General features: G+C 43.3%; 3 protein-coding genes and 1 pseudogene across 5 annotated transcripts in view; all 4 read left to right on the top strand.

The window, feature by feature from the left end:
• The window catches only part of LOC8042867 (acetylcholinesterase), a 309,154-nt gene extending 307,120 nt beyond the window's left edge, over window positions 1-2,034 (top strand). For both annotated transcript variants that reach the window (XM_040210770.2, XM_040210771.2), the window contains exon 3: window positions 1,787-2,034. In XM_040210770.2, coding sequence (XP_040066704.2) covers window positions 1,787-1,928 — 142 coding nt within the window. In that variant the 3' untranslated portion in view covers window positions 1,929-2,034. The remainder of the gene's footprint in view (window positions 1-1,786) is intronic.
• A 1,322-nt stretch (window positions 2,035-3,356) lies between these two features.
• On the top strand, window positions 3,357-6,060 carry LOC121835431 (annotated as a pseudogene).
• Window positions 6,061-10,892: 4,832 nt separating this feature from the next.
• LOC115318623 (acetylcholinesterase) lies at window positions 10,893-14,931 on the top strand. Its single transcript, XM_029978307.4, has 3 exons — window positions 10,893-11,074; window positions 12,567-14,043; window positions 14,502-14,931. Exons 2-3 carry the CDS (start codon window positions 12,572-12,574, stop codon window positions 14,641-14,643), a joined length of 1,614 nt encoding a protein of 537 aa, XP_029834167.3. The 5' UTR covers window positions 10,893-11,074; window positions 12,567-12,571; the 3' UTR covers window positions 14,644-14,931.
• Window positions 14,932-20,460: 5,529 nt separating this feature from the next.
• LOC115318624 (acetylcholinesterase) lies at window positions 20,461-25,780 on the top strand. 2 transcript variants are annotated; one of them, XM_042289884.1, is made up of 3 exons: window positions 20,461-20,536; window positions 22,693-24,169; window positions 24,715-25,780. In XM_042289884.1, exons 2-3 carry the CDS (start codon window positions 22,698-22,700, stop codon window positions 24,854-24,856), a joined length of 1,614 nt encoding a protein of 537 aa, XP_042145818.1. In that variant the 5' UTR covers window positions 20,461-20,536; window positions 22,693-22,697; the 3' UTR covers window positions 24,857-25,780. The 2 variants fall into 2 exon arrangements, with proteins under 2 accessions (XP_042145818.1, XP_029834168.3); XM_029978308.4 differs by lacking the exon at window positions 20,461-20,536 and adding an exon at window positions 20,543-20,720.
• Window positions 25,781-26,144: the final 364 nt, after the last annotated feature.

Here is a 26,144-nt window from a genome sequence, read left to right as displayed (position 1 = left end):
GCATGAAATTGTTATTATTTACCAAATCACAAATAAAACATTATACAATTGAAAAAAAGCCTCGAGTAATATATACTCTGAAGATATAAAAAAACGTACAGCTTAATGAAACCTTTTTTTTTTATTTTCTAGTTTGTTTGCCGTGGATTCAAATGCCACAGTCCTTTGTAAGAGGAAGAGAGGAGTCAAGAACATTTATACACCTGAAACATATATCAAGCTCCCATTTGCTATAATAATTGAAAACTTAAGAAATGAACAGTGTAACGGATCCCAGGCAGCTAAATATTCGTTCTGCAGCCAACAAGGCTGTAATATTATTTATTATGACCGCAGAAAAACAAATCACGATGCGAGAAGCGTGAACACAGTAAGTTACACCCTAGCATTCTTAGGCTGTAAATAACCATGAAACTATTGCAGCATGTGGGAAGGTGCTCGAGACAGGTGTACATTACCTCCTGAGTTGGTTAGTGATATTGGCGATAGATATTCTAAGGTACTTCATATTTACGTGTGTAAACACACGTGAATATCTGTTTTTCTATCATACGGCGTTTATGCTCCCTTGAAACACACGGCGTTTCAAGGGAGCAGAAGACCAACCAGTGGTTACTATTTTATGTTGAGTTTGACAGCGAGACAAATACTTCCTTAGTGCACTTTTGACCGAAGAAACAATCGTGAAGTTAGTCTGCTAGTATTGCATTATTAGTTATTCGGCAGTTTGTTGTTTGATCAGTTTCACGGAGGTATTAAAAGCATAGCCTGTTGAAAGACTAAGTCTGTCGTGGGATTGCAGATGGATTTGCAACATACTACAGCGTGTACACTAACACTTCCAGTGGCGTACCAACTTGTTCTTGGGTGGGGGGCAAACCAGACCCGACCCGACAGCCCCCCCCCCCCCCCGCCACCCCCCAGGGCCGGGGGGCGGTGCCCAATCGGTATCCCTTGGTCGCCGCCAGCCAGCGTTTGCCCTGCCCAGTGACGGCTGTCTCGGGGGGGGGGGCGAAACACATGCCTTGCCCCCACTCTCACGACTTGGGGGGGGGGGGGGGGCAAGCGCCCCCTTGCGCCCCCCCCCCCCCTACCCCCCGGTTGGTACGCCCATGAACACTTCGATCCCACTTTGAACGGTCCGCATAAATCGGGTTCTTTACGTATCGTGCTATGATTTACTGCACTGATGCCCGAAGGTTGTCGAAGCTTTCACTAAAATTGTGCTGAGCAAATCACGAACAACCAACTGTATTTTCCCTGTACTTTGCATGTACACTTTAATATTATTTTGTGTCACTGTGGCGCTTAATTTTGACCAAATGAAGTGAAGAAGAGGTAATGCTATTGCATATTATTTTCATTTCACCGATTTTTCAGTCGTAATAAACGTCAGAATAGCCCATAAATATTTTGATGATTTTGAGAAAGAAGGCTTAGCGATAATTTTTCATAGACAAAACCAGTTCCTATTTTCTCTCCTTTGACTCCGGAGGTTTCATGTATTCGTACTCCCAATTAATGCATGCGCCACATTCGGGCACCTCTGCAATAAATCTCAGCGCGATACGCTGAGAAACCGATTTCGGCGAATCCGTCCAAAGTGGGATCGTAGCGCTAGAGTGCTCGCGGTATATTAAATACCTTGTATGGTCTCTAAGAAACTATGCAAAATAAAGCAGTCAAGGCCCCACTGAGGTAATCGAGTAAACCTAGCCTTCGATTAATCGCGGAATATATTTCCCGTGAATCAAATGTTGTATAATCGTTTCATTTGTTTCCGCAGCGTCCCAAAGCTCCCAGGCGTCGACACATGGCCGAAGTACACAAAGGATTCACCAGTTTCAACGTTGCTGGCACCTGACAACTTTACGGAGGTTCGCGCGTATCGAAATGACCTGTGCGAACTTTGGAGGAAGGTGTTTTAGTATCAAAGAACAATAACCTTTTTCATCTTTAGCATTACACAACACAAAAAACTCAGACGACGCTTCGTGCTACCACTGTGTCAAGAATAAACATATTTCTATGAAATGTCTGCGTGTTTACGCGTTATAGTTGTATAGCGAATATGAAGAGTGAATCGGGCCATACCTCAAACGTTGTGTTTATCTGTATAACCAATCTTGACCATATCTGCATAATCACACTTGTCAATAAATCAAGCGATACCTTGAACGTGCTTTGAGTTACTGTTCCCAAAAGCTCCGGTCCCCCGCTCTACTGACAGATTTAATTACGTCGATAGTATTGCCATTAAAATAGTTCATAAAAAAGACAAATAGTATTCTCGTGGTCTTGTTTTTCGGGTGTGTTCAGCGAGAAAGCCAGACGTTGTTCAGAGCTGACGTTTCCCGTTTGAGTTTTGATTATGTGTATAGAAAAAGACTGACAAGAGGCATACAGGAAAAGTATATAAGAATAATCAGACCTTATAAATATAATGTGATGAGGAAAAGCACCGTCTCCAGCACGGTTACTCTAATACCGCTTAGAAGGTAAAGCCTGTCTGTGTATGAATCAGAATCAGAATCAGTTTATTATGACATTATTGTTAGCGGATCTCCAACTCACCCGCTCGACAAGAGACAAGAGCTCGACAAGAGTCGGTACAAAGCAGCAGACGCGTCCGTCTTTCCCTGATGGGGTCAATAATCGACGAAAAACACGGTGGTAATGAGTTTGACGAAGTGTCCTTTAAGCAGGCCCAATGTGACTTGATTCCAGTGTTTCAAACTGAGAAAAGTGTAGCCAGAACCAGCTTTACTATAGATCAAAGTCAGCTTACAAGCTCTCGTGGCGTGTCCGTTCGGGGGCGCTCGCTACCTAGGCTGTCAGTCCGCCCTATGAACAGAAGTGACAAATACCGGTAGATCATTGGAGCACAGTGAAAATTTGTGCAAGTTGATTATGTATAACTACGAAAAAAAAACAAAGAAAAAAAAACAAAAAACAGCGCGGTATAAACGACGAAGGACAGAGAAGAGTACTGAGGCGAATTGCTGACTGTCAACCGACTATCTCGAAAGTAACGCCAATCATCGCACTCGCGCCAAATAACAAAAAAAGATAAATTAAATCCCATGACCGTCCCCATGCGTAATCTGCTGAAAAACAAAAGCTCACAGTCATGAAGAGGGATCGAAAGCGTTCTCATACAGATCTCCTGATTCTTCGAAAGAACAAAATGTCCTCATATACTTTGTTTCAGCTTGTTAAGGGTTCGAGAATACGCTCAGAGACCCAACCTTATAATAGCAATAACCTTGGAACGCCAGAGAAACAAGAAGGGGGGTTCCTTTCGTCGAAATATAACGCAACAGGGTTAGCAAAACAATGTAACGCATAAAGAGTCGATGCTATACAACGGACCTTTGGTGAGCGCGGTCGCGGTGGTTACCAATACCATGCAAAGGAACTTCGCGCTTAGTCGCGCCAAGGCGCGTAAAAAGTCTGCGTCATTGTTGTGAGCGCCTAGAAGCCTAAATGTAGACGCAACTGACGCTACGAGCTGATGGGACCAATCAGACATCGTCAAAAGTGCACCGTCACGGCGTGTGCGCGTTTGTGTAAGTATTCTACTATCGCTGATCCAATCATAAACAGAGAAGGGCGCAGTGACTTGCCTATTTCACGCTGCTCGGTTGGTCGCTATCAGTGTTGGACAAAATACTCGTTAAAAGTACTCAAGTTAAGTTACTAAATACCTGTGTCAAAAAGTATTTAAAATACTACTCAAGTTACTTTCACTGTAAAGTATCTTGAGTAGAGTACAAATACTTAGAAATGTATTTCAGTTACTTCTGAAGATACTTACGCATCGCTTAATTTGTATCGACGTCATTGACAACGACAATTATGCAGCTACGCAAATCTGGGTTACCAGAATGGTTTATTAGCACGCAACAACACAAAACGGGGAAAAAAAAAGTCGACATCTTGTAAACCCTGAGATGGGGAACGATAAAAAAAACGGACGAACACAACATCGTTCCCCATCTCAGGGTTTACAAGATGTCAATTAATTACCAGCTCGCCTGCACTCTGTCACTGCTTACAAAAAAAAAAGTATCGTAAGGCTATTTTATGCAGTCTGACTATAAAGAGTAAAAAATTGTCACAAACGATAAATGATGAGGCAGCGAATAACTGAAGAAAATAAACATTTATTGCGGCGAACTTGTTCCAAAAACAAAGGAGAAAAAAGCTACCGTCGCAGGTGTCGATGTCGGCGAAACAGCAGGATAGACCGCTGGGGCGAGACTGACTCCGGGCCGCCACTCTGAGCACCTTTTGTACCCGCGTGCGTTTCTGGAACACTCGGCGTAGAAAGTTCGGCGCGTAGAACATTCGTAACTCGATCAGACGACAGAATTCTCGAACTTACCAGAATGTCAAGTTGGAGATATAAATAAAAGAGAAGTCCGCTTTCTGGTATCGAACCCGGAGACTCCGCTCGAGAGCCTACGCGCGAGAACCAAGCGCGGTAACCATTCTGCCACGCGCTCGCTGGGCAACGCACGTGGTACAGTCAAGTCTCGTTAATATGGACCCCGTTAATCGGGACACCCCGCAATATGGACGAAATTTTCGGCGACCGGTCTCCCGCCATGCAATTCTGTCCCGTTAATACAGAAACCCGCAGTCCGGACTATGGACGGCTATTTTGGGGACGAAACGGGAAAATACAGGCATTTTTGTCTCGTTAATATGGACACGTGTCCACGAAAAAAAAATATTAGTGACCCCAGTGTGTACTACTCGGAATTCACCATTGCCTTTTTGTTCCCCGTCTGGTTACTTTGAAGGCGAGTCCACATACCCGACAGAAGAAAAGATTAGTGAATCGTAGAGGTCACAGTTTGTACCCGGAATTCACTATTGTCCTCCGCCCTTGAGATAAGACCTGGGCGCCTAAAGGTGGTCGTCTTTTTTTTTTTTTTTTTTTTGTTTCTTGTCTTTCAAGCTTAAACGTATGCCATCTCCTTCCGGGTTGGCATACGTGATGAATCACATTCGTTGTGCATAAGAGGCAAGAGGCAAGGCTGGACGCTTCTCCGGTCATTTCGGAGGTGGAGACGATGGCAGGTGTTAAGCGTAAACGGGCAGAGCTTTCTGCTCAGCTGAAAAAGGAGATATGCAAATTCAAAATTGAAACGCCTTCAGCGTCTGTTCAGTACGTGAAAGAGTGGAGTGGAAAAAACCTTGGCGTTGATCTCGGAAAATCGACAGTCCACGCAATTCTAAAAGAATCAAAGAAATGGATGAGCGTTCCCACAGCCAGCTCCAGTTCCTGCCGGCAGCGACCCCCAAAGTTTGAGAAGTTGGAGGAGGCCGTCAACATCTGATTTGCGGAAATGCGCTCCAGAGGGGCCGCCGTCAGCGACGAGATGCTGCAAGAAAAGGCGAAAGAGTTCGGCACAACGACGGGTAAGTGAGTTCTGAGCGTATCTTTTTAAGCACTGAGTTTGAAAATGTTTTCTCAAAATGTTACGCATTCCTCCCCAAAAATGTTGTTTCTTCTAATGATTTTTCTAGTTGCTCGTTCTTGTGCAACTACGCATCTACGTTAAAATAACTGTTCTCTCTTCAGTGGTTTTATTTTAATGTCTGCAATCTTCACGTCTTTATGCAGACATTTTTGACCTGAACTACTCAAGGGGTTGGCTCAGCAGGTTTAAGAGAAGGCATGGAATTTCAAGCCACCGTATTCATGGAGAGAGTGGAAGCGTGGATACAGCCGCCGTTGCCAGTGCTCGGAAACAGCTTGCGGAATTTCTTGCTCAGTATTCTCCAGATGATATTTACAACTTCGACGAGACTGGCTTTTTTTACAAGTTGGGCCCATCTTCCGAACCTGTGGCTGGAAAGCCACAGGTTCGGAAGATGACATCCGAACCTGTGGCTGGAAACAAGCGAAGCAAAGAGAGAATCACGGTGGGATTCTTGTGCAACGCGAGCGGCACCCACAAGTGGAAGCCCATTGTCGTGGCAAAAGCGGAGCGGCCACGATGTTTTGGAAAGACATTTGACCCGAACATGTATTGCTCCTACAATTGAAACAAGAAAGCATAGATGACAGGAAAGATATTTGAAATCTTCTTGGCAAAATTCGACCGCTTCTTGAAGGCTGAGAAGAGGAGGGCTGTTTTGTTGGTTGATAACGCATCATGCCATTCTGTTCGTGCGGACTATGAAAACCTTACCTTGAAGTTCTTTCCGCCCAACATGACTGCCAAAATACAGCCCTTGGACGCAGGAATTATTCGCGCGGTTAAGGCACACTACAGAGGCGAACGTGTGCGGCACTACATCGCTTGCGCGGTAGACAACGAACCGCAAACTGTTGACTTGAGGTGGTGCCTTCAAAAGCTGAAGAGGGCGTGGGACGCGGTGAGGCCTCAAACCATTGTGAACTGCTGGCGTCACGCAGGTATTCTTGTTAACAGCTCTGCTATGGAGGTGGAGGATCCGATGGATAAACTTCCGCTCGCGGCCCTTCGTGAAGCTCTTCGACAACTCGGGGAGAAAAACCCAGATGAAGAGGCATCGGCATTCTTGGATATAGACGAAGAGACTAACAGCTGGGAGCCTATGAGCGACGAGCAGATCATGGAGTTTGTCGGTGAATCCGCTCAACAGGGCCATCAACTTGTCGAAAGCTTTGCGCCGACAGAAACAGCCGATGAAGAAGAGAGACCAACCGTTACTCGATGTGAAGCTCGCCGTGGCTTGGAGACAGCGATCGCCTACCTTAAGCAGGAGGGGGACGGAGTGGCTTGGAGACCGCGATCGCCTACCTTGAGCAGGAGGGGGACGGAGAACGTGCACTTCAAGTGGCCGAAGTGTTGCGCTTTTTGGACACTAAAGTGGGATCGAAAGCGTCAGTGCAAACTCATATCTCCTCGGTCTTTGGCGAAATAAACAATGCTTTTTTTTACATTTATTACCTAATGTTTGTGTTTTTGACCTTGATTCGTTATTATGGACGATTCACATTATGGACGATTTTTCTGGGGAACGGAGGCGTCCATATTAACGAGACATGACTGTAATATTACAGTGTAATAGAATACTTGAGTAGTGTTGGAACCGGAGGGGCTCGGGCCTGAAACGCGTGGTATCGATCGCGACAGGTGTCGACACCGCCGCGTTATCCAGAAGGTGTGCGCATGCGCGGCTGCACGCGCGAAAATATGAATCTTTGGTGCCGCTTTTGTGGAGTGCACATAGGATTTCTGATAGAGCTACGACCCGCCAGCGGTCGTACCGCGGCATCAATTACGCTACGGCACAATCGTTAGCAACATGATGCTTCAATGTATTGGACAGTACAAGCTACATTACCCTTTTTTTACATAAAAAACAATTGCGACTTTAAAGAAGAGGTTTGCAATTTGTTTCGGCGTAGAATTAGCTGCGACGTTCGGTTTGTCGGACGGTGAGCATTTTAAATGTAATGCCCATTTCCTTGGTCGCAAAGGCCGAACATTAGATATTTGAAATTTGATTAGATATCTAAAACTCAGAAGCAATTTTTTTCTATCTTATTTTATAATGGAACGAAACGGCACATACTAAAGTCTCGTTTTTTTAAAGCATGATACGAATTAAATATGATAAGTGTGATAAGTCTCCTGCATTACCGCGCGTGTGGGGAGATTTTTTGCTTCTTGAAGTACTTTTCGTGATTTGACAACACTTGAATGCAGACGCAGTGTCTTCATCGAACCTTTAACGGTTATTTGACGCGGCGAGCTCTCATCGGCTCATATTGGAATCGCACACTGGAATCACACACGATAAAATAGTGCACAAAACATGAAGAGAAGCGAATGATGTACACATCAGGTGTACTGACTGACGAATCCCGGTGAAAAATCTCACCGGGGAAAAGCTTACCGAAGATAAGCACAGCGGAGAAAAGCTCATCCACTTTTGTGCGGGCCCGGAGAAAAGCTTACCAGCTGTTTACAAACGAGAAGAAAAGCTCACGTCCAATAAACTATTGATGTAAAGCGGTCGCTTATCATTTATTAGCAGTAATAATACCAATGTTTTGTAGGCCTCTCACTTCAATGGTACACTGCGCAACACAGTTAGCGCGAAGTCACTTTTCGCATTTTACTTTGAGAAAGGGTTGACCAGAGCCAAACTGTCATCGCTCAAGTTTGTGCCCCGCAGTAGTAGTTCTAATGGCAACCACCTAAAATCTAAAAAAAAAAAAAATCCTATCCTTTGTCTTGACAGTGTCACGCAGCGTAGACACTTCCCATTAAATCGCTCTGCTGTAACCTAAGCAAAAAAAAAGGATACAAATTGTTTTTAATTTTAGTTATATTTATTTCATTTTATTTTTATATATATTATATTTATTTCAGTTTCAGTCAGTGAAAACAATAAGGAAAAAAGAATTATCACCGTTTTAGCAAGTTTTTCCTTTATAAAAAACCAGAACTAAAAAAGCTTAGTCTTATTGTTAGCAAGAACGCTGTATATGCTTTTTTTTCGCGATCTCATTTTCTCCCAGTACGTCATTACTTTCCCAGTTTTCGTTTCCATCTTTCGCGTTCTGATTTGATTGCAAAATGATGGGATGTAACTGACCTGACCAACGAAGTCGATGGTAGAACAAAGCTAAGCCCATCGATTTGCTCCGAAGATTTTTGCTTGTGTTCAGCCCGATATTAATATTGCACGTGCGATGAATCTTTAATATAAATACAGAACATGTGCGCGTAGAAAGCATAAAATAACAAACAGAACAGTAGATTAAATAAATGCGTTTTTGAAGATTATTATCTGCGCAAAAAGTTTGACTTAAATCATGACTAAAATCCCGATTTAAATTTTCTTGGTTCTTATTCCTCCCCCTGGCTGCTATCTGGTTCCGATTATATGTGGATCCATTTCGCGTGAGTGTTACCATATCTAATTCTGAGGTAGCTGGGCTAGAGAAACTACCGCATTTTTTCGCCGTTCGAACTTATGTATGCATTAAAACCACGGCTTCTGAAACAAATGGCCGAATGTGAAGATCCTGCAGTGCGGTGTCGGTATACTACATTAAAGGTCATTTCATTAATAGATATTGAGAAAAACCTCATGCTGCTACCCTCTACACATGTTACATTTTTCATTGTTATTTTTCAATTTGCGTTCTATGGAATATAATTCTTTTATTTTCGTCGGGCAGGACGATGTTTATACTTGAAAGTATAAATTCTTCTAGCAAAGTTCAGAAGGATCACATGCGCTAAACGCATCCCAACATACCTCAGAGGAGTGAACATGTTTCACCCGAGTGAGCGCATTTCACCCGAGTGAGCGTATTTCACCCGAGTGAGCGTATTTCACTTCAGTGAACGCTCGATTCTTAGATTCGTCGGTGAGCTTTCTCCGCTTCCGTTCAAAGGCTGGTGAGCTTTTCTCTGCATCAGAGAGTTTTGTGGTGAGCTTTTTCCTGGTGAGCTGTTCTCGGGTGAGCATTTCTCCGGTGAGCTTTTTTCCGGTAAGTTTTTCTCCGCTGCACCTGAGGGACACACTTTATACACGTTGTTTTTCGATGTGTAAACCATTCTATGAATGAACAGGATGTGTTTTCTTATCTACTGTTATCTAAAATAAAAACGCGAATTCATTGCGAGAACCGCGTTTCATTGTATTACTGAAGTCATTACGCAAATTGACCGATAAGTACTGACGTGGTAACGACATCTGCATGTGGGTAGCTCGTGCAGTAAGATAAGCTGCCCGCTTCGAACCGGCGCACACATGTGAGAAGTATGCTTGTGTGACATACACATGTTTATGTCAAAATTAGACAGACAATTTTTGCATAGCATATTTGATACGAACGTCATGCAAGGAGAGAAAACAACCTATGTCGGTTTTGCAGACGGAGAATGTAGGATGATGGAGCAGTTTTAATCGGTATAAGAAACCATTCTTCGATATCTTCGTGTTCTACTGATGAGTTCCGTGGCACTTTTATTATCATTATCTTCATCATCAACAACAACAACGACAACGACAACAACCACAATAATACCGTTAACATTAATAGCATCATTCACTATCTACAGGGGGTTTCAGAAACGTGGGCCAAAACGCTCCTGCGAAAACTACGCGTAGCAGAGTCGAAAGGTTGATACCGCAGGTGTCTGTGGCAAAGGACCCATTAGGGAAAATTATTAGCGCTCATTATAATTGGGTAATAATGTACTTCTTGGAATTAAATCATTCATAATTAAGTTTAAAGGTACGGTTTAAATAAGAAACTTTACGCGAGTCGTCCAAAAACTACTGATTTCATTCATATTTCAATAATATAAGGCACGCTTATTATTGTACGGCGTTCCGAGAAATTGCTTAATTTATGCGTGTTTCTAGGTTTCGGTCTCTTATCGGAGTGCACGTCCGCGCCGGCAGTTTTGACCACCATGGCCAAAACGCGCAAGATCAACAAAAACTTCAGGAGACAGTTACGAGAAAAAAGCTCAGAAAGACACTTAGGACTGCTTGCGTCTAGGAATACGAAAGCATTCCTACATGGCAGCGCGCCAAGACCTTTTTTTTTTTTCTCACGGCGCTCCAGCGGTAACATCACGCTCCCCCACTATGCAGGCGCGGTGCCCCCGCCGGCTCCACGGCTTCCCTACGATGCATCTGCGTTGCTGAGTGCTTTTCTCGGTGTTTTATTTTTGAAGCGCGTCGGCTTTGACCTTGAGTGGCCCCGCCGGCTTCGGTGATTCGCGAGGTGAAGGACAAAAAAAAACAACATGTTGTTGGCAATATTTTCTCCCCAGTTCGCCATATTATCTTTAATAGCAGACACTCGTCTCTAGGAGAAGGGGCAAAACCAGATAACGCGGACGAGAACCCGAGAGGTGGTAGGAGAGGCGTCTGCTGTTCGAAGACAGTTCTATAGAATGTCCCGTGATAAAGCGTCCTAGCCCCAGATTAGCGTCGAGGGCCCTTCTACCTCCCGTGCTCTGCAACAATCGAGGTCCCGGTGCCAGAACTACAGGAATGCGCATTCCGTCGGGTTGATCCATCGATGCAGAAGACGAAGGTAAGTTCAACCGTACCGAATGAGAACATTAGGGGAAAAAAGCTGTTCGCAACGCCGGCCTGCTATACTCACGGTCAGTCGGATCAAATACCGAGACTGAAAGGGAAGTAGTCGAAGCGCATCTTACAAAATCCTCATGTGAAAACAGCGTAAGTACGCCTACGATTTTACTAAATGACAAGGAAGTTTTTTTAGTAGACGGGTATGTGTAGAGTCTGTGTTGAACTGATACGGATGTTTGAAGCAATGCCGCATGTTGTTTGTGTTTATATTATAGCATTTATCACAATAGGTTGCCATGATAGGCAAGAATGATTCCGCCTGTGTGCTGGTTTGACTGCCTCAATTAAATCAGTCGAAAGTTAGCGCCGGACACTGTTGTGTGTGTTTCTTAATCGTCTTTTTTTTATCTGCATTTTTAACTTCCCTAGGTAAAAATGAACGAACTAGCCCAATCCAAAGTTTAAATTAAGACACACAGGGCGTGGCGTACTCCGATCTTTCCTGTGCGATTCGCTCTTGAACGCTCTTTATAAATGATTCCGCAATATGATTGGCTGCGGATATACGACGGTCCGGGGGGGGGGGGGGGGGGGGCACGTCCCGCCTTGCCGTTTTCAGGCCCTCAGTAAATAAAGTCAAAATAAAATAAAATACAAAAAAAAAATATTGTTATCCCAGTGTGCCTACACATACTTTTCGCACTTTCCAATGAGGTAAGGAGTTACTGGCTCCATAATAAACGTATGACGTTGCCTATCGTATGCTTCGTGCTCGATGAATCGTTTTTCGGCGGTCTTATATAGCGTCTATTGTCACAATGCCATTTCCTGCATAGTGATGTCTTGGAGATGCCGCCACGACCCGCGTACCGGGCGGGCAATGAGCCGAGGTTCAATGAACTTGTCGTCTGCTTTCTGCTTCTTCTGAAGGCGACTCTTTAAACACAAACAAAGTAAAAGGGCGGTCAGAGTTAAGTTGTTTCTATAGAGCGGATGCTACGAGCTATCTTAGCCCATCCCGTTCTGCGAACGTGGCTCGTGATACGTTTTCCGCGCGTTGCTGTGCCCCCTCTCCAAAATCCCGTGGCACTCACACAGCCTCCGATTGGCTCCGATGGCTCCTAACATCCGCTGCGCTTAAACGTAAGATGAGTATAGCAACTGATTTCATTGTTGCTGCAGCACCGCGATTAATATGCCACGCGTAGTTAGGACTCCTGAGAAGCAGCGTGAATACTAGGAGCGGCAAAGGGAAAAGAAACGGCAATACGGTCAGCGGCAGCGGGCTGCGACTGGCGGCGGCATTTCGTATAGGGCAGTAGGCGACCGTTGCAGGCGATACCACAGCTTCGCTGACCAACCACTTTCACAGCGTGGATTGGAGCCGCAACTTTTCCTCAGGACGTGATGCCTGATAAGAATACTTGTGCACTTTTTATGCCTTTTGCTGATGTTTTCACTAAAATATTTTTGTTTAAATATTGTTTCAGGAACAATGAAGACCACAAAAGCAGTCTGGGTTGCGCTTGTTTTCACCGCAGCATACTGTCAGTCCGACCACGTAGAACGCAATACTAAGCTTGGCAAGCTGAGAGGAAACCGGCTGAAAATCCTAGGGAACGTGATCGAGGAGTACGTCGGAATTCCGTACGCGGAACCACCGATTGGGGATTTACGGTTCAAAGAGCCGGTACCTCGATCACCTTGGAAAGGAACCTACGACGCAACGACTGGAGGCAGCGCTTGTCCCCAGCAGCCCATATTTGAGAACAAGAAGAAACCACTCACATATACAGAAGACTGCCTTCACCTCAATGTCTGGATGCCCCAAAACGCCCAGAAAAGCAACGTCCTTGTCTGGATACACGGGGGTGGTTTCAATTTTGGTACCGCGTCATACGAGATCTACACCGGTTCAGTTCTGGCGGCCAAGACGGGATTTGTGGTTGTGTCCATCAATTATCGCATAGGCATGCTTGGCTTCCTCAACGCCAACTCTCCGGACGCGCCTGGTAACCAGGGACTCTTGGACCAGAACCTCGCGCTGAAGTGGGTACGAGACAACATCAAAGCCTTTGGGGGAGATCCTTCCATGGTCACTATCTTCGGAGAAAGTGCGGGAGGCATGAGCGCTCACAGTCACGTGTTATCGCCCATGGGCAAGGGGCTGTTCAAAAGAGCAGTGATGATGAGTGGTTCTATGTACACGATGGATTTCTTCGAAGGTACCCACGAAAGTATCATCAGAGGAAACAAGGTTGCTCAGGTGGTAGGGTGTGCCGAAGCAAACAGAGATCTTGTGTCACATCCCGACGAAGTTCTGCAGTGCTTACGGTCAAAGAAGGCGGAAGAATTGGTCCTGGCCACAACCGAGGTTTCAAACCCGGTTGCACTCACATTTCTCCCGACTTATCACGACAAATATTTGCCGAAAGTCCCGACGGTTGCCATTGACCGTGGCTTCTTTCAAGACATCGAGGTCCTCACGGGAGTGACAACGGACGAAGGAGCTCTGTCAATCGTAATGCCTCCCATCCCAGAACTCTTGAACGAATCCCTAGAGGACCTCGCACAGGACGAATTTGACCACGCGATTCGCAAGTCGGTGCTATCCTGGATCAACTCTGACGACACCAGTCTCCTCTCGGAGTATATGGACAGGGTACCTCCAGGAGACAAAGAAGGATTGCGGCGTGCTTACATAGACTACCTATCGGACAGAGCATTCAAGTGCCCTGGACAGTTTCTTGCCGAAAAACACTCAGCAAGAGGGAGCCCCGTATATTTTTACGTTTACGCTCATAAATCAAAGAAGGATGGACTTCCGTCGTGGATGGGTGCTCCTCACCACACAGAGGTTGCTTTCTTTCTGGCACTACCTCTTGACAGTGATGCTGGATATAGCGACGAAGACAGGCTGATCAGTGAGGCCATGGTCGCAATGCTTACATCGTTTGCAAAAACAGGGTATGTTGATTTACGAATTTTAGACTTTTAGATTACAGCACGATGCAAGAAATTTACTCTACTTTTTGTACTAAACACAATGGAGGACTTTTCTTAAGCTCACAAAGCACATATTTACCGCATATACCGTATATACACAAAGGAGAACCCCCCTTTGTACCTCTTTACACTCCGAGCAACCTACGCAGATAATTAAAAAGAAAGTTTCTAGAGGAATGCATTATTTTAACCGCGGAACTAAATCGGCTTAACAAAGTTGTTATCAGGATTACAATGGAATATCTCCTTCAAATATCTTATTTGTTGTAACAATTTGTGTCCTTTTACACCGGTTGATACCTTAGTAAAGCAAAACATCAGCCAAAGCGCTACCGGCAAAGCAATTAGATCCAGCCTTTGAATAATTACATATTTCAGGTGAATGGAATATTCTTTAATGGCGTCATTTGTTTACGCAGCGTCCCGAAGCTCCCAGATGTCGACACGTGGCCGAGATACACAAAGGATGCACCGGTTTCAATGCTTCTGGCAGCCAGCAACTTTACGGAGGTTCGCGCGTATCGAAACCACGTGTGTGAACTTTGGAAGGAGGTCTTTTAGGATCAGAGATGAATACCATTTTGTTCTTAATGTTACGGACACGGAAACTCCGGCGTTACTTATGGTAACAGTGTGCCAAGAATAGATACGTTTTGATGAGATATTGACGTACTTATGTGGTTTTGCTGTATAATAAATCTTAACAGTGAATCAAGCCATATTTTTAACATGTTTCTAGCTACTAAATTCTTGAATCCTTGCTTCCCTACATTTTTTTGATTATAATAGGAATGCGATGACAGTATCTCATACAAAAGAAAAAAATGAAACAAAGGAATTATCTTGTCATTTATTGTTTATTTTTGTGTGTTCAACACGAATGGGTTATTCTATGCCACAAAACACGCGTTAATATTTTTTTGTGTCTAGGATACGCATGAAAACGTCAATTTGAACATTTCTAAGCTCAAGGAAGTGTATTTAGTTTTGAAGAAATAAATTTTATGTTTGCTTATATCACATTTTATATTTTTTTTTAATTTTATAGAACCTTATGGCAGTTTGGAAAAAAAGATTGCGACAAACCGTGGCGTATTATGAAACGTTAGGGGGGTACCTAATTATCATTATGTACGATATCGGACTACAAGAGCAACACCAAGGAACGCCATTTTTGAGTCCAAATAAAAGTTAAAAAAGCTTTTGTGAAATTTATTAATTTAACTTGGAGTCGAGTGTTAGCTTTGACACTTTTTTTCTAGAACTGTCATTGAAATGCTTGTGTTAAAGTTTTAATACTTAGTTTTATTGCATTTTTATTAAATCATGAAATTTCAAGTTTATGCAGAAACGGTAAAATTAAGTACAAAATTAAAGCAATCTGGGGAACGGTGCCCGCAATTTCGTAAATTAGCCAAAAGTTTAATCCATTACATGTACTCAGCATGTCAAAAAGAAGAAATAAAGTTGTGCTTTGCCTTGTTGCTATTATTTCTTGTTTTTGTTCTTTTAAGAATCTATCTGAAATTGCTTCGCAAGGTTTTCAACGCTCTCCCAAAAATACTCTCATCCACTTGAAGCGGATGTTATCATGACTTCCACACATCCGTACTCCCTGGATTTTACATAATGATACTGGCGTCTTATTCTCTCTCCATTTCTGCTCATGTGGCTGCCAACGAACGCAGACTTTCGTCGTCTGCTTCCCGAGTTTGGGAACGCAGACAGCTGATCTCTATTGTACTAGGCTGGATTGCGGATCGAGGTTTGTCTTGCTGGGATCAAGCGGAACCACCGGCGGCCGTCGGTTGACACCAGCTAATGCATGGGACTCTGTGGGAGAAACAGGGAAAACTGCAATTTCTTACCTTAGTAAGTTGTTCTCTCCGATGAAACGTTTGTCGCGTTTTCCTGGAATGACATGATATTCTGGGCACAAATCTTCTTTAAATAAATGTTTCGTGGTTGAGGGTCGAGAACTGCGACTCTCTTGGGCTTAAACTGGGATGCGGTTAAATGAGACAAGGGTTGATGAGAGTCAATTTGGAGTCGTTCGTGATCTCGAAGTCGTCAGAGCTTAGCAGACGATAAGTTAGAAGGCCTCTACTGGGGAAATTTGCATCGTTTTAAGCGCTTGTACAGAGTATTTAGGTACGAGCTCTTGCTTTGAAGTGCAGGGAGGGCTTCCGCGACGAACTGAAACTCGGAGCGTGTCGTTCATTTGTTGAACACGTAATTTATTGAGCAACGCCAGCATGACGCTGGCGTTGCTGAAGCGACGCCGGGACAGTCGGTCATGCTCCGGCACATTTGATTTTTTTAATTGACATTCGAACGCCCGACAAACACTAATTCGATATCTAGACACCCGATATAATTATCGCAGCACATCCTAAAATATTCGCCTGCGAGCACCACGTACAAGCTTCAGGATTCCTGCTTTTGTGTGTTTTCCCCTTAGACTTGCGTGTATATTGCCTGGTGTCAAACAATGGCCACCGGTGGTGCCACCGACGGGCTCCCGATCCTCAATCCAGCCTACTACAATATATACCAGTTACGCAGATTGCGCATCCGTGTCGTCTGACCAGACTTAAGAACAACTAAGACCGGATAGGTCTTAGTTGTATTGAAGTTGACAGAATATGTAGTGCTACTAAAAACACTGTAATGCGGGGAAAGACGTTCCTTTCTCTGCGAGGGACGTTTCACTCATTCGAGGTTCCGCACTTGAGCAGTGTATTAAAATAGGGCATACTCTGGAGGCCAGCGGAACACGTCTCGGATTATACATTCCCTTTAGTGTTTCCAAAGCACATAGGTATGCATAAAAAAGTAAGCACATGTGCGTTAGAAACTGCTTTTTGTCTTTTATGGAAGAAAGAACGCCCAAGACAATATGAAGTTGCGTTCCTATACACTGCATCCGCGTCACTTCTGGTCGCCATGACAGAGGGAGAGAGACACTTCCGATTCTCTTATGTTTACCTTGTGTTTTTGTGTGTGTGCGCAACGACTCTGGATTCGTTAGCGAGCGATTTCGCGGGATCAACTCTTAAGAAATGTCCCAGTCTCGTGTTTTTAGGTTACCGCACCAAACAAAAAGTCACAAGTGAGGTGCGTTCGACTATCTTTAGAGCAGAGACCCCACCGACGCCGCCGAGCCTGGGTGACCGCAAGACGACGGCATTGGCAGACGGTGCTAGCATATTTCGATGTGCTGCCGAGAGATGGGGCGATGCAACAAACGCGAAAATGCGGCGCCTCGAAGGACCTTTCCCGTAGAACGACGAGCCATTACGGCACGTACAAATGCAATGTGCGCAGTGATCTGCGAAAGAAACCTTGATTATCATAGCAAGCAAGCCAAAACACTAGAAAATTGTGCTTTACAGAGACCCGCGACGCGCTAAAGGCAACGTAATGAGAACTTTCGGAGGCTTGTCTGCTAAAATCAAGACCCGGCTCGACGACCTTTGCGGGAAGCTTGGCGCGTATCTTCGGCGCCTGGAGAGGTGGGTGCCCACCGTCGATGTCATGCCGTTCACGAAGTAGTTGAACGCGTCTAGAGAATTGTAGGTTTTAGGTCGTTCTCAGGTATATGGACCAGGCTCGTCGAATAGGTAGTTCTGAAGATGCACCCACGAAACCTTCGGCAAGTTTGTACTTCCGTTGAGGTACAAGTCCTCATTTTTTTTTCACACCAGAAACCAGGAAGATATATCGATAACGTACCAGTAAATTTCAGGAAGTACCGCAAGCAATCCTTCTGTACACATGCGAGAAGTATGTTTCTGACACACACATCTGTACGTCAAAGGCAGAAAGAAAGCCCGTTTTTGCGTAGAAAATGTGATAGGAACGTCCCGCAAGAAGAAACACAAGTCGTGTCGGTTCTGCAGACGGTCAGTATATGATGTGGGAGCAGTGTGAGTCGGTGATAGAAAAATATGATCACCTTCGTGTTTTCTTGGTAAGTTTAACCGCACTTTCAACAACAACAGCAAAAACAACAATAACGCGAGCGACGACAACAACAACAACGGCAAGAACAACAACAATAATAATAATAATAATAACTTCATTCACCATATAAAGTGCCTTTCAGAAATGCGGGCCTAATCGCTCCGGCGCACACTGAGCATCGCAGAGTAAGGCTGATACCGTAGCTGTCTGTGTGCAAAGAACGCTTTAAGGAAAATTATTAGCGTTCGCTAATTAGGTAATTAAGTATTTCATGGAATTAGATCGTTCATCAGTAACTTTAAAGGTACGGTTTCAATGAGCAACTTGATGCGAGTCATCCCAAACTATTGAATCCGTTCATATTACAATAATATAAGGCACGCGAATAAAAAAACAAAAAAAAAACTCGAAGAGACAATATTGTAGAAAAAAAGGCTTTCAATGGACATTTCTATACAATAGTAATAAAAATACGCTGAAAAAAAAATTTTGCACTGTAACATAATTTAGCCGTGTGGAAAACGGAGCAATAAACAGCAAAAAATATCGAACTAAAGTACAGCTGATGTGAAGGGGTGCTGCTGGAAGTTTACAATAGTGACCTTCTTACTAACTATCACCGTAGTGCAAGCGTAACATCCATGAAAACGTTTTTAAACCTACCTAACCTTTCTTCACGTCGTGAGTTATCCCGTCTTTGTCTGTTTCATAAAATTTATCATCACAATTCTTCCTTGCATCAAAAATTACTAACCCCTCCCTCATATGTCTCGCCACGCGTCGATCACCAACACAAAATCGGTATACCTGTTTGTAAAACCACTACTTTTTATAATTCATTCATCCCCAAAACAACAATCACGTGGAACCACCTTCCATCGTCAGTTGTGTCTGTAACAGATGCCATCATGTTTAAGCGTTGTTTAACCACTTTTCTAAGTTAAAATTTCTTATGTTCGTGTTTCTATTCTTAGGTTGTCATTTTGTTTTTTTTGTGATTTTACTTTGTAACCCACTCCCCTCTGTAATGCCCTCGGGCCCTGAGGGTACAATAAATAAATAAATAAAAATAAATAAATAAACCCAAGACTCAGGCAGGAAGAAAAAAAAAAGTTTACGGGGGTGGAAAAAAGAAGTCTACCCCCATCGTTTTGTCTACAACTGTAAACTTTTCCCACTTCGTGACCAAGCCTCGGGATAATATCACTGCGGAAAACAAGCGTTAATTTCGAAAGCTAATATTCACGAAGTTTCGCTGAGTTTGGGAACACTAACGAGAGCGTTCCTTCTAACATTTGACAAGAGTGGAGTCGACGAAAATTTTATCACCACGAATGGACGGACTAACATAAACTTTCAGTTGTTTAACATCTTGTTCCTTTCCAGGTAAATCGACGAGGCGTAGCGGCAATGCCTAGAATCTACCAAAGAAGGTAATATCGTCTCTGCCCTCTTTCGCTGCTCTGTTCATGTAGGTGGCATAGCTTTGCGCGCGCATTTATTGACATAAACTAAAAAATGGCGATTCATCAAGCCGCAAATAAAAGGCCCAAAAAAGGACGTGAAAACATCCTAGTGGTGAGCAATTTCTCTCATTCGCGAGATCAAACACAATGCCATTATACAAAATATTTTGCCGTGCAGAAACTTATAGTGAGACATGGACTGGGGGGGGGGGGGGAGGGGGGGGAAGGAGGGCTTAAAATATAAAGATAGCCGCACAAGTCACCTCAGCAAAAAAAAAGCAATATCATAAATGAATGCTTGTAAACAACCTGTTTTTGTTATTTTTAGGTGCTAATCAAAAATAATCTCAGAATCCTATGTATCGAAACGTCCAATTTACTCGAAGACTTCATTTTCGTAAATGACACCACCCGAAAAGTTTGACCGTGCTATCAAGTCAAACGAAACGTCAGTATTGCGCAAACAATATTGCAGTTCCATTTGGCATTGGTTTAAAATTCTACAAACACGAAGAAATTCGTTGGAGGATCCCCGTAAATAATATCTGAAAAAAATATTGTAAGTCAGAAGGCACACTCAATGTCTCCCTTGCCACTCCTGAGCACTGAGAGGAAGGATGATTTTAGCGTCCAAAGAGCACTTCGATTTTGTATGTAACACTTCTACGCTACAACGCAAAAAAACAAACAAACTAGGGTGTTTTATGTGGTGAAGGACAAAAACAAGATATGGGTGGCTGTATTGTCTCTCCAGTTCGCCATATTATCTTCAGGGGCAGACGCTCCTCTCTAGCACAAGTGGAAAAGCCAGATAACGCGGACGAAAACCTGAGAGGTGTTAGGAGAGGCGTTTTTATACTCGAACATGGTTCCGTAGGACCTGTCGGGATAAACATTCCTAGGTCCTGATTAGCCGTCGAGGGCCCCTCTACCTACCTCGCTCTGCAACAGTCGATTTCTCGCTGCCGGAGCCACAGCAATGCCCATCTACTCTTGTTGATCCATCGATTCTCAAGACGAAGGTAGGTTCAACCGTACCGAATAAGAACATATTGCAAGAAAGACTTTTGTAAGGCTGACACCCTATACTCGCGGTTAGCCGGATCAAATAGCAAGTCCGAAAGAGAAATAGCTAGTCAAAACGCATCTTACAAAATCCTCAGGTGAGAACTGCGTCAGTCAGACGTCAATTGTACTGAATGACAGGTAAGTATCTTTTTCTAGATGGTTTTGTGTAGACACGTTGTTGAACTGACATGAATGTTTGAAGCATTGTCGCGTGTTGTTCGTGTTTATGTGAAAGCTTTCATCACAAGGGATAGGCAAGACAGGTAAGAGCGTTCACGCGTATCTGCTGGTTTGACTGCCTCGAAGAAATCAATTGAAAGTTAGCTCCAGTGCGTCTTGCATTTGTCTCTCTTCCTCATCCGTGAAATTTTGCACTTTTAAGTCCTCCATATCATACGGAACCAACTAGCCTAATCCAAAGTTTTAAATAAGAAGCACAGGGAGTGGCGTGGCATATTCTGATCCCTCCTTCGTGATTCGTTCTTTAGCGCTCTTATCAAGTGATTTTGGAATCAATACGCTGGGGGGCAGGTCACGCCCTGCAATTCTCGCGCTCTTTTTATTTATAAAATTAATGAAAGTAAAAAGAAATGCAGTCATTCCTGTGTGCATGGATAACGGTATTTCTCAGCACACTTCGGGGATTCGATTTTCGGCGGTTTTAACGTCGATTGCAGCAATGTCATTTCCTGCATAGGGATGTCTAGAAGATACCTTGCCATGTCCTGTGTACCTGGTGCGCTTAGAGCTATTTCCTGACGGACATGTGGCGTCATGCGCCGAGTTTCAATGAACTTGTTTGTGTTTTGCTTCTCCTAAAAGCGACTCTTTGGAAACAAATAAGATAAAAGGGTGGTCAGTGTTAATTCGCACCTAGATGATTGAAGCACGTCGTTACCAGTACTGTAAGCTCGCACTGATTTACGCAGAGAACACGTTACGCAGGGCTGGTGGAGGGATGCTACAGATGTGTGTGGAAGGATCTGAGAGGAGCTGTATTCCAACGCGTAGCAAATTATTTGATCTGCGTAAAACATCGCTCAAAACAAACAATAGAATTGCGTGTTATTTTTTATATTCTGACGTACCATACTTGATAACATGAACATAAATTGCTGAAAGCACAGGTTCGCTCAGAATAGCAGAAATCTATGGTCCGTTGGCCCACTGTCGACGGACCATAAATTTCTAATTGACAGTCGGAAGATGAGAGTCGGAAGAATCACTTTGGAAGGACAACATGCCCCTGAAGGAGGAAGTTTGAAAAAGCTTATTAAACCGTCTTAGCTAATTAGATCACTATTAAACCGACTTCCACATCTTTTATATATATATATATATATATATATATATATATATATATATATATATATATACGACAGAAAACGCAATTGAGACGGTTGTTGAAGTTTTTAAAACATTATTCGTACGTACTAACTTTTCGTTATCCTGCGCTACGTTTTTTTTCTCTCTCTCTCTTTCTCTCTCTATTTATATATATATATATATATATATATATACGTATATATATATATATATATATATATATATATATATATATATATATATAGATAATAAAATTGCAGTGCAACTTTCATAACACTATATATAATAACGAGAATACAAAAGTCAAGAAAAACAGTGCTTAGTTATATTAGAAATATTTTACAAGCTAGAATTGCAAAACCAAAATATGCTGTTATTACAACACTAATAAACAACACTACCCACATGCTATTTCGTAGTAAACACAATGACAAAACCACTTTTTAAATTCCGCTGATACGGTTCGTGTCCACATTCCAGGATATTTCGCAGAGTCATGTATTCAATGGCGGCTTCGGGACTGTACGCATGCTAGACACTTGAGTTATCAATAAAGATATAAAGGTGCTTCTCTCTTACCAAAAATATCCGATTTGCCACTAAAAGAGCACTGTTCTCCCTCGGCGAAGCAGTAATTTTTAGGCGCCATTTTGAAAAAACTGACAACATATTTTCGTGCTTTTTATATTGGCTCATTTTTATCAGAACGTTATGCCTCATATTAGTAGCAGTACTCGTTTTATGCCTTTTGATGCCAATTTAACCAGCAGTTTTTTTTTTTCAGGAACTATGAAGATGACGAAAGCAGTCTGGATTGCGCTTCTTGTGACCGCAGCACACTGTCAGTCTGACCACGTCGAACGCCAAACTAAGCTTGGAAAGCTGAGAGGAAACCGGCTGAAAATCCTTGGGAATGTAATCGAGGAGTACGTTGGAATTCCGTACGCGGAACCACCGATTGGACATTTACGGTTCAAAGAGCCAGTACCTCGATCACCTTGGAAAGGAACCTACGACGCGACGACTGGAGGCAGCGCTTGTCCCCAGAAGCCCCTATTTAAGAACACGAAGAAACCACTCATATATACAGAAGACTGCCTACACTTAAATGTCTGGATGCCCCAAAACGCCCAGAAAAGCAACGTCCTTGTCTGGATACATGGGGGTGGTTTCTTTTGTGGTAGCGCGTCATACGATATCTACACCGGTTCAGTTCTGGCGGCCAAGACAGGATTTGTAGTTGTGTCCATGAACTATCGCTTAGGAATGCTGGGCTTCCTCAACGCCTATTCCCCAGACGCCCCTGGTAATCAAGGACTCTTGGACCAGAATCTTGCACTGAAGTGGGTACGAGACAACATCAAAGCCTTTGGAGGAGATCCTTCCATGGTCACTATCTTCGGAGAAAGTGCGGGAAGCATGAGTGTTCACAGTCAAGTCTTATCTCCGATGAGCAAGGGGCTCTTCAAGAGAGCAGTGATGATGAGCGGCTCTATGTACACGATTGATTTCTTTGATAGTGCCCACGAAAGTATCACCAAGGGAAACAAAGTTGCTCAGCTGGTTGGTTGTGCGAAAGTGAACAGAGATCTTGCGTCCCACCCCGACGAAGTTCTGCAGTGCTTACGGTCAAAGAAGGCGGACGAATTGGCCCTGGCCACACCGGAGCTCTCTGACGCGGTTGAATTAACGTTCCTCCCGACGTACCACGACTCATTTTTCCCGAAAGACCCAACATTTGCCGTAGACCGTGGCTTCTTTCAAGATGTCGAGATCCTCACGGGAGTTACGACGGACGAAGGAGCTTCGACAATCCTCTTCTCTCCCACCACAGAACTTTTGAAAGAATCCCTAGAAAACCTCACACAGGACAAATTTGACCATGCGATTCGCAAGTCGGTGCTATCCTTGTTGAAATCTGACGACACCAGTCTCCTTTCGGAGTATATGGGCAGGGTACCTCCAGGAGACAAAGAAGGATTGCGCCGTGCTTACATAGACTACTTATCGGACAGAGTATTCAACTGCCCTGGACAGTTTCTTGCCGAAAAACACTCAGCAAGAGGGAGCCCCGTATATTTTTACGTTTACGCTCATAAATCGAAGAAGTATGGACTTCCGTCATGGATGGGAGCTCCGCACCACACAGAGGTTGCTTTCTTTTTGGCTCTACCTCTTGACAGTGATGCTGGCTACAGCGACGAAGACAGGCTGATGAGTGAGGCCATGGTCACAATGCTTACGTCATTCGCAAGAAGAGGGTACGTCGACGTATTAATTTACGAATTTTCTGGTTTGAAGCTAAAGCATAAATCAGCATAATTCCTATACATATTACACGAAAGGTAATTGAGCAGGTAAGCTCTACTAACAAAGCAGATACTTAAAGATGCCGTTTTAAACACTCCACTAATGAAATTTACGATTACCCTTGTATAAAACGATACTCAAATATCGCATAAACACAAACGACAACCGCCCTCTGCACCCTTTCACACTTCGAGTAACCTACCCAAATAATGACAAAAAAAGAATATTTCTAAAATGCTAACGCTTAATGTACTGTTCTAACAACGAAACAAACTCGGCTTATCAACGTTTTTATCAGAACTACAATAGAATGCCTCGTTAAAATATTTTCCTCGTTGTTATAATTTTTGTTTTTGTTTTTATACAGTGGTTGGTACCACTGGAAAGCAAAACATCAGCCAAAGCGCTACCGACAAAGCAATTAGATCCAGCCTTTGAATAATTACATATTTCAGGTGAATCGAATGTTCTTTAATGGCGTCATTTGTTTACGCAGTGTCCCGAAGCTCCCAGGCGTCAACACGTGGCCGAGGTACACAAAGGATGCCCCGGTTTCAATGTTTCTGGCAGCCAACAACTTTACGGAGGTTTGCGGGTATCGGAACGACGTGTGTGAACCTTGGAAGTTGTTCTTTTAGGATCAGAGACGAAAAGCATTTTGTTCTTAATGTTACGGACACAGAAACTCCCAAGTTACTTTACGGTACCAGTGTGTCAGGAATAGACACGTTTTGAAGGACATATTTACGTGCTTATGGGGTATGGTAATATAGTGAATATCAACAGTGAATCAAGCCGTACCTTGTACATGCTTTTACATTTTACTGAATTCTTGTATCCACCGCTCCAATTACAATTTACTTAAGGTAATACGAATGTGGTGACAATATATCGTACAAGAAAAATTGGAAATAGGAATTTTCTTGTAGACCGTCGCGTCTTTTAATGTGTTCGACAGGAATGGATCATTCGATGCCAGAAGAGGTGCGGGAACTTTTTAAGTCGAGGATACGCATGAAAACATAAATTTGAACATCTATAAACTCTAAAAACAGTATTTTGTTGTACAGAAATCCATTTTATATTTGCTGATATCATAGTCAAAAGTTTTGAAAAATGTATAACATGTAGTTTAGAAAAATATTGCGAACAAACTGTGGGGTACCATGAAACGTTAGGGGGTACCTAATTACTCATTTATATGCCCTATATTGCATTAAAATAGCAACACTAATTAACGCCATTTTAAGTCCAAATAGAAGTCAAAACATTTTTTGTAAAATGTGTTTTATTGAAATTGGTGTCAGGTTTGAGATTCAATATCTTTTGTTTCCTCTTTTATGTTCACAATTGAGTAATTGAACTGCTTGTATTAAGATTTTAAAGCTTCGTTTCTTCGTGCTATAATTAAATCATGAAATCTCATGTGTATGCAGAAAAGGCGATATAAGAGCGAAATAAAAGCCATGTGGGCAATGGTGATCAATATTTTTAAAATTAGCTAAAATGTTAATCGATTACATGTTTTCAACATATATAAAAAAATAAAAAAATGTACTTTGTGTTGTTGCTGAAATATTTACTTTTAAAAAGTAATCGCTCTGGCATTGCTTCGCGAGGTTTTTAACGCTGTCCCCAAAACACTTCTTATTCGGCTGACGCGAACCTAACCATGACTTCCATGCATCCGTACTTTCTGGATGTTACGTAATGAACTGGCGTCTCAATCTCATTCCACTTTTGCCCAACTGGCTGTCGACGAACGCAGGCCTATGCCGTCTGCTGCCCGTTTGAACGCAGACTGCTGATCTCTATTATGGTAGGCTGGATCGCGGATCGACACTTTTCTTGCTGGGGCCAATCCGAACCACGGGTGGCCATCGCTTGACATCAGCTAATGCATGGGATACAATGGCAGAAACGGGG

Source organism: Ixodes scapularis, unplaced genomic scaffold (assembly GCF_016920785.2).
Source record: "Ixodes scapularis isolate PalLabHiFi unplaced genomic scaffold, ASM1692078v2 PGA_scaffold13__105_contigs__length_92229423, whole genome shotgun sequence".
NCBI lineage: Eukaryota > Metazoa > Arthropoda > Arachnida > Ixodida > Ixodidae > Ixodes > Ixodes scapularis.
Note: the sequence above shows the minus strand (reverse complement) of the source record. Positions and strands in the feature narration are given on the sequence as shown.